The sequence below is a fragment of the Anser anser genome (assembly GCF_964211835.1).
Source record: "Anser anser genome assembly, chromosome: 12".
NCBI lineage: Eukaryota > Metazoa > Chordata > Aves > Anseriformes > Anatidae > Anser > Anser anser.
This window is the reverse complement of record NC_139733.1, coordinates 4,858,305-4,867,426: the sequence shown is the minus strand read 5'-3', so window position 1 is coordinate 4,867,426 and position 9,122 is coordinate 4,858,305. Positions and strand designations below refer to the sequence as shown.

The 9,122-nt window shown below is 35.8% G+C and overlaps 1 protein-coding gene across 2 annotated transcripts in view; it reads right to left on the bottom strand.

Moving 5' to 3' along the window:
• Window positions 1–1,062: 1,062 nt before the first annotated feature.
• Window positions 1,063–9,122, bottom strand: part of NUP210 (nucleoporin 210) — a 76,356-nt gene continuing 68,296 nt past the window's right edge. For both annotated transcript variants that reach the window (XM_083796375.1, XM_083796376.1), the window contains 7 exons: window positions 8,780–8,903; window positions 7,771–7,917; window positions 5,471–5,721; window positions 4,678–4,897; window positions 3,998–4,093; window positions 3,784–3,867; window positions 1,063–2,735 (listed from right to left, as the gene is read on the bottom strand). In XM_083796375.1, coding sequence (XP_083652501.1) covers window positions 2,635–2,735; window positions 3,784–3,867; window positions 3,998–4,093; window positions 4,678–4,897; window positions 5,471–5,721; window positions 7,771–7,917; window positions 8,780–8,903 — 1,023 coding nt within the window. In that variant the 3' untranslated portion in view covers window positions 1,063–2,634. The remainder of the gene's footprint in view (window positions 2,736–3,783; window positions 3,868–3,997; window positions 4,094–4,677; window positions 4,898–5,470; window positions 5,722–7,770; window positions 7,918–8,779; window positions 8,904–9,122) is intronic.

Here is a 9,122-nt window from a genome sequence, read left to right as displayed (position 1 = left end):
GCTTAATAGAAGAGAGAAGTAAAACTTTCCTGTGGAAGATAAGCGTTTCTGTAACATTTATCACAGTAGCATTGAGATGTTCATAGCCCTTTCATCTCTCTCTGAAAGGAAGTGGAGAATGATGATGTTTTTCCCCTAATAAATAAATAAATAAATAAAGTTGGAAGTTTGGACAAACCTGGAAACTAAAGATCTGCCTCTTCAGCCACCACTGACTTCAGTAGGAGCTGGTGACACTTAGTGAAGACTGGGAAAAGCTCCTGACAATAAACAGTAGATGAAAAATTGTCAAAATATTTTAAAATCATTGTGTTATTAATAAATGTAAAATCATGATTGCAAATACTGAGGGCATGTGTAAGGATATAATGTATCTGATATACCATGGATACCTACTTCAGACAACGTTCTCAGCCACTTCCTAAGAGTATTTTAGATATATACACACACACGTATATTAAATGTCTAGTACACTATCTATAACATCATACCATATAAAAAAAAAAAAAAAGAACTAGCTTCCACTCACCTTTCTTTTCCATAAGGAAGTGTGTTCAAAAGCTTTGCTTCATTCATTCTCCAGCTATGTTCTATACAAACCATTTTACCTTTACTGTTTGTATGACAGTCACAATAATGCATATTAACAATACTACTGTGTTAATTAGCACAATTAGTGTATTAACACAACGTAAAAAACACACTTTTAGTGATTCCAAGCTAATGCATAAAGAAGACCTTATCCTATCTCACCTGATTTTGCCCCCATCATTTCCCTTTCAACTGTTTGCAGTTGGAGTTCACAGCTAAAAGGCTTTTCCACTACTGGAGTGAGAGGAAGAATGTATTTTAAGACTCAGCCAGCTAGAATCAGAATCAAGAATGCTTTCACAACAAAATAGCTTATTGTGGCAGGGGTGGTGTGGAAAGTGAGGTATACTCACAAAAGTTGGACATGAAATGTAGGAGGTGAAGTGCAAATAATACAATCTAAAGCCAAATTCTGAATAGCCAAAACCCAAGAAAGTGCATTAACAGTATACTAAAGGAATCTTACAAAGCTTTATTAAATAATACAGGTAGAAATGATTATTTATTTACACCTGAATTGTCAACTTTTAGTAGTAGCATATAAGGCACACATTTTTCCAACACAGGCAAATAAATTATACAAAACTTAAAATAATATGCATCAATGTTGCTTTTTTGCACTACTGCATGAAATCAAAACCATATGCCATTGGCATTTTCCATCCTCAGGGAAGTATTACCAACTATTGTAACCAGTGTCCTCACCCCCAACTGTTTAAAATTAAATTTATTTAGAAAGAAGTTCGAGTCAGCGTACCTCACCACCATCTTTTTTAGAAAGCAAAATACATCTGAGCATACATAGTGATCAACTGCCTGATTTAGCAGAATACTTTCTAACATACTCTGAATTGTACATTTTATGTCTGTATCATAGCTATTCAGGGGAAAAAAAACTGTCACAAATCAAGCAAAAAAAATCAGTAATACATATGCAGTGAAATGCTACATTGTATTTAACAGATCAACAAACAAGCACTTAGTTAGCAGTACAAGTATTCCAAAGTCTGGTCATACCAGTAATATCTTACTGTATAGGTTAGATCAAAATTCTGGGTGTGGCTGTATTAGTATGTACACATAGTATGTACGCACATAACAGAGATTAGCAACACTGAACCAACTGAAAAAGTCACTCACAGTAACTATGAAATAAGCCACTTACTTTCCAGTGTATCAGGTGACCAGTGGTAATAAAAGGAGGCTCAGTTCCTACTGAGGTATTTCTATACGTAAAACGTATTATATTTATGATCAGAACACAGGTAAGATAACTGCCTTCAGTTAAAAACATTTACCATCAGAAGAAAGATCCTCTTAGAAGGTACATGCTTTCACATTCACAGTCCAAAAAAAGTGCTTACACAATAACAAGAAGGGAATACTGCAGTTGTACCCAAAGGAAGCCACACTTTAAAGATAGTTTTATTTTTTCAGTTAAAAAAACAAAAACAAACAAAAACCCCTTTAAATCTATTCACAGTTGTTCCAGCATTCCCAATGTCTAAACAGCAAATTATGTTGATGAATCACATTGATCACATTGTAAGGCTAAACATAAGAATACTTATCAGTGCAGTACATTCCTGAGTCTAACTCAAAATAAAAAACTAATTTGAAATATACAATCCTTCATATTTTTGGCTAATATTTGACCTGTTCCTCTATTTCCCTTTTAAAAAAAGTTCATTAAAAAGAAAGTGAATTTTTACAAAAAGTAAATAAAAACTTTGATCACTATCACTCAGACTTCTACCTGCTTGAAGTGCAAGAAAGCTAGCTTAGCATGAACACTGCTTTTTGTCCATTCAACCTTGTCAACTGAGCATAAAACAGCAGATAAAATAAGTTCTAGATAACTGAAGCAATGACATAAAAAAATGCAAAGAGCTCTAAGTATTAAAATCATTATGAAAAAATACGAAATTATATTCAAGAGATGACTTGAATTGCATCAAAACTGCAACAGTTCTGAAATTTATCGTTAAAGGCACTGCTTTTTTTTTCCTTAGTCCTAGTGCATAATGATGAGTCCTGTTTTCTCTAACGTGAACCATAACTGGTGCTCCAGAGTGGGGATGATGGGCTTGTTCTCCTGCCTGAGGACTGAGGACTGAAGGAAAGCACAGGTGATGTAGGGAAACCTAAAGCACAGGGAAAAATCAGAAAAACAATCATACTCAGGAATGGTGGAGATAAAAGGAAAAAAATAACCGCCACTGATCGTTTGTTGGAACACCTGGTAAGCAAGTCTAATAATCCATTCAGAGTGAAATTACCTTCCTTTAGCTTATTGCCTGTTGAAGAGACATCCTATAAGTATAAAAGTTTTATAGGTCTTCTCATTAAGGACTTGAATTAAAGAATTAAATCCTCTGAGGGGGGCACAATACATTTCACTTTAGCAAGTAACTTTCAGGTTGAGTTTATTTTATCTGAAGTATCAGGCATGTATTTACAAACAGAAGAGAAGCCCACCAGTATCTTAACTACATCTGTAGTAATGCGAATATTAATTGCCACAGTTTATTACAGACCCTTAAATTAATAGGTGTTTTTTGCATACTTTTAAAAAGAGTTTGATTCTGCAACACTGCAAATAAAGTAAAATAGGAAGTAAATATCATACCAAACAATACAGGCAAACCATGACTGCAGGATCAAAGCAGTCAAGCAACAGATTTGTGCCCTTTGCCCCCCTAACATTTGCCCTTCCCTGTCTTACGACAGACCCAGATCCCAGTACCTCACAGCATGCCAACTGCACAAGAAATGCAGCACATGCTGCAGCTAATCTTATGTCATGTGAATTGAACAACCAGCCAGCTGCTGCAAAGCACATTGTATCAGCAACAGTTCTGCTTTAGTTGCCCTTGATAGGAGCAAAGTTGTGAATCTCTCCCTCCCCTCTATGTACCTCCTGATTTACGTGAATTCTCACACTTTTAACATGCTCCCTATTTCCAGCGTTGCTGAAGATGGCCAAGAGTTTCCAAAGAACTAGTGATGTAGAAATATAAAGTTGGGGGATAGGGAGGAGAGACACACAACAAATTTTCTAGAAACTGGCACAGTGCTCGTCATCATTTAAGTCAGTATATAGGCTAATGGAGGTGCATCCCTAAATTGAATTCAAATGCAGTATCTAGACTAATCAATTCATTCATTCATAACTGGGCAACAGCTGCTTACTGTTAGGGCTGCACTGAGGCGTTGTCCTTGGGGTAAATGCTGGATGAGTGTGCTGTTCTTTTGGTGAGAACACTGCATGATAGGCTGCAAGACATTGTAAAAACAAAACAAAAAAAACATTTAGCCTGGAAATCATTCCTTTATATCTCACAACTAATATATAGTATGTATAAAGTTATTGAAAAAATATTACTGCAGTCTTTCATTCTCTTACCTATGATCATAACAGCTGTCCCTGCTAATAGTGCAAAAAGCGTGAAGAACATTACTTGATAGGAATCAAGGAAGTGTTGGAATAGACTTGCTCCATCTGTAGAACCGATTAAAAGGAGACAACATTAAGTTAAAAGAGCACCTTATCCCTCCAATTTGTTGTAGGAGTTTTTCTTTACCTTCTTTTGGCTATTTCTATTTGAGTATTTATACTAAATAAATTTAATCAACTTAGTGTGATTTCAATTCTAATGACTATTTCCAATGCAATCTTCAAAATTTGCCAAGAGCATCTTAAGAGCATCTTAAGACATTAATATGCAGTGTTCTTTATTTTCCTCAGCCCCAATCTGCTTACCAATTTTCATAAAAAACAAGACTTGAGAGTAAATAAAAGCAAAGATAAAAAAAGACTGTTGGACACTTTAGCACAGAGATATTTAGATACTTCAGCAGAGTATTTTGGGCTGCCCAAAAGGAAAGTGTGTTCAGCTTCAGTCATAATGAGCAATTATGACCAATTATGAGTATTTAAGTCTTCTGGTCATAGTGAGTAGCTTAAATGTCAGTGATAATGTGAACTTCCAGCTCAGATTTTAATGCATCAAATTTTATAACTTTAAAAATTAATGTAAATAATGGGTTTATTCTGGCATATATAGAGTCTAGAGATCGACTTACGCCTCAGTGGTGCACTGGTTCTGTCAGTCAAGTAAATCACTGTTACTGGGATAGTGATAGACTGGTCAGTCATAGGACTAGAGACAGTTAGAGTAGTTGATAAGGTTCCCTGGCTCGAAACCCTTGGATCAGACAGACTGACGGTGTAGACTACATAACTAGGCAGCCCATAGGATTTCTCCTTCTCTAATGCCTTCACCATTGGTGACCCACATTTCACCTGCCAAAGAAAAAAAAAAAAGAAAAACAACATCCTGAAATAGATTGTTTGAAAAGCAAGACACACATCCATCTCCCAGGCCATGCTTCAGAAATAGTATTCCACACAAACCTAGACCAACTCATCCCTCAGCAAGAGCTGAACTTGGTTGTAGCTTTACCCTGACACCTTCAGCACTTCATCCCTGTTTATTGAGGTTGCCCTATTAACCACTACTTCTGTGGGTCTGGGCCAAGCCCATACAGGGGAATAAAATGAAAGCTTTCCCTACTAGGCTACGTGAACTGTGGGCAAACATCTACTCCTACCACTAGGGATCAAGCAGATTTTTCTGCTCCCACACGTGTGCTGGTTTACATGTCCCAGCTAGCACACAGGTGAGCCTGACACAGTTCTTCTACCTTGAAGCAAGAGTAAAAACTGGGGAGTAATACATTGAAGATGAACATTTCCAAACCATCTCAATCTCGTGATGGGAAAGGCAGCACAGAGTCCATTCGGTTAGGAATTTGCATGTAACAGCTCAAAATGCTTTTTAACTGTGCTTTAATGCTTTTCCAGCAATACACTTACCTCCAGTGTATCAAGTATTTCAGTGGCGCCAAAAATTTTCACATCAGAGCTCGTGTAATGGTTACTTAAAAGCATTTCTGTTTGGTCAGCATAAAACCCGGGATTAAATGGCACCTCAGTGCCAATTTGCTCCGCAGAGATGTGGCTGCCTTGGATTGAAGCTGTAACCCTGAGCACAGTTTTACTCATGCTGAGATGCTTCAGCTGCTTGTCAGTGAGCCTGTGCATTGTGATGGAACAGGTGTAATGTCCTACAAAAACAAAAGGATTTTGACTGTTAATTGTTGTTGTTTTTCCCTCCATGCAGAATGAGATCACTGTGACATCTTTAGAGAAGATCTTAAAAAAAGCTAAAATCCAGAAAAGCAAGTTCAGGGGTGGGTGGGCAAATGACAAATTGGACACAGTGCATCAGGTTGTTCAAGCATCACAATCCCATTACTAAAGCAAAAGAATTCTTGCCCCAAACTAAGCGTCATGATTTAACAACAAAAACCAAAACCAACCAACCAAAAAAAAGAAACCCATCCAACACAAAATCTAAGGAGACAATTTTCAGTCCCTGTGAGATTTCATTCTAACTGCAGTGAGATTCAATTCCACTTTGAATGTTCATTTATGCTAACATTGATAAAAAGCCTTTACTTTTTACTGTTACTTAGTATGATATATCATGCTTTCATCTAATGTTAAAATGACCAATGGTCAATCATCATCATCACCATCACCATCATCAGTTCTGTGAAAGCATGGTTAATTATTTATAAGAGCTTCATTAAAAGTTAGATATTCACTATGTTTCTAATCTTGTATGGAACCTCTTAGTCTATAATTAGCAATAAATATAACGGGAAAAAACCCCTCCTACAGTATGGATGATACAAAGCATAAGTAATAAGCAGAATTTGACTACATACATGTTTTCCCCTTACTTTCTTTTCCTAACAAAGTACCAGAGGCAGCCACTATTACGCAAGGTGTAACAGTTTTACACAGTAGGTACAGGGACTAACCCAGCAGATGATTCATGTTATTTCCATATAATCCATGGTATTTTATTTCTTTTTAAAGTCATATTATGGTTATGAAACACTAATACACATTGCAGACAACTGTCACAATTTTATTTCAATTTCCACAGTATCTGATAATTTTCCCTCCTTTCAAGTCTCAGCTTGTGTTGTTTTGGGAGTATGTAGGAATTCTAGCTTTCACTAAAAAATAAAAATAAAAATACAGCACTCAGGTTGCAAAGAGAAATTTGAAAGTTTGATAAATTCCAGAAATGTTTAAATTGTAGAACCCAAAGAATTCAAAATATATTACGGATTTTCACATTTAAGCTACTTCCCTCATTTTAATCATAAAGGTTAGTTTTACTGCAATAACTATGGTGCCAGGGCTTTTAAAAAGCCAACATCCAGCACAAAGAATATTTGACTCTGCAGCAGATAATTAAGTGAAATTTAATGATGCTTAGTATCCAGATGTTAAAATTCATAATTATTTCCTTTTATCCCTAGTCTTAACTTCTACTGCATTTAAGTGTATGACAAAGGCACTGATATCTAGCAAAAAAAATCTAAATATGTTTAGCTACTGGCTGTTTATTCTTGCAAATGTTTCCAGTTCTGGAATATTTGTCACCCAAGTGCTCATTTGTAGCAGGTGAAGAAGGAAATGTTTTGGTTCCATAGTTTAAGAAACGAATGTCAGGCCCTGTATTTGTATGTCGTATCATACACAAGGTAGTTTTTTAATTTTTGTTTTGTTTTAACCTCTGAGTTGGAGTAAAAACTGGACAGCTGCTAACTTTGTAAATTGTGTCAACCCCGTATATTATATCTATGTTCTGCAATACCTTCACTTCTGTCTCAAGATATCATTGGAATGCCTATGTAACTACAAATACATGTGGAGTAGTTTGCAAAATTACGACCTAATTTGTGGTCACTATAATTAAAAAGCATATTGAAATTTGCTCCGCCCCAGTGGAAAAAAAAAAAAAGCTACTTCAGTGTTGTATAGGGCAGAGTTTTTCAGAGTTACAGTAGTAAGTCAGGAAGAAAGATATGGAATGGGCTGCCACCGATTTCTGGATTTCTCCGTAAACAAGTAAACATCACTGCAGAAAACCATTGACTTAAACAAGTGGAGTACACATTAGCAACTCACTGAAGCCTGAGAACCTACACAGCAAAGCTCAGAGGCTTCAGCGGAAAATCTGTTTGGGTGTTCGGACTAAACCACAGCAGAATTCAAAGTGTCTGCCTGCATCACAGCATCTTCTCTCATCTTACCTGAAACTGCATCAAATCCAGGTTCTGCGATGAAAATATCATGTGCTGGGAAGTCAAATGTATCACCATTAAAATTTAGATGGCAACTGATAATGGACTGTGGTTGTAATTCAGCAATGGCTTCAATCTGAGCAGGCAAGCACTCTCCTGAGGGGAAGGAGAAAAAAAAAAAAAAAGAATTACAGGGCTCCCCTGTGAAACAAAACCATGGCTTGAGATATCAAGTTATTCTACTATCTTCCAAAATAGTTTCACAAGGTTATGATAATCTTGAAATAGCTGGGAATAACAGATAGCAGGCCTATCTCAAATCTAATGCCAGAGACAATAAATATTTTTTTTTTTGACAGGAATAATTTATTTACAGAAAAGAATGAACTAGAAAGAATTGTCAGCTCAGATATGTCTGCTGAATACCTTATATAATCCTGGGAGTCTAGATCTATATTTTAGTTTCTGGCAGGAAATTTTTTAGTCAGCTAATAATTTATATAAGGCACAATAAAATATTATTTCAATAAATGTTAAGTATTGAGGTAATAACAAAAAGGGACCATGATCAAGCAAAATACAGCTTATTAATTAACAGACACAAGATGATGTTTTATCTCTGTATTACATCTTTCTAATTGATGAAAGTTTCTGTAAAAAAAATTAAGGATGGCAACCACTTGAATATTTTTTCTTACTGAGCATGCTTAACTTACTGAGAAGGCAAGTGCAATTAAGTATAGAAACAAGCTTTCAGCTGATTGCCTATTAGCTGTTTTTTGATATGACCAAAACCAACATTTCAATTATCTAGTTATTTTATTAGTTGTGAAACTGTAATAGTCTCTGAAAATGGCCCTAAGAATCTCCGTAGAGCTTCTAAGACTCTGAATAGGCACTAGGGGATCATGGAGACCTTGCTACACTGGCTACAAAGACCATTCAAAGAAGCACCTATTGTGAATATACAAACATATTAAGCAATAAATATATAGCATAAACAAATCTTTCATCATACCTTTCAAATTTTTATTTCCTTCTCCAATCAAAACTATTACTTTTGAGGCTGCAACTCCTTCTAAGCTGGTTTTCACTCCACTTACATGCATTGCTGTAGTCCTCTGAGGTATATTAATGATTATCTGAATAAAGGATGAAGTACACAGTTACCAAAATCTGTATAAAAATTACAAAAACCGAGGCCAAACCAAATTGGATTGACTGCCATGTATATATCTTTATATGTATAACAGATAAGACCCCCAAGAGTTTGTGTTACTCTTCGTAAGAAATCCTGTTTCTTTATTTTTATTATCTGCCTTCCTAGGCAATTTAAGCTAGTAAGACATTTTCTTTCTACC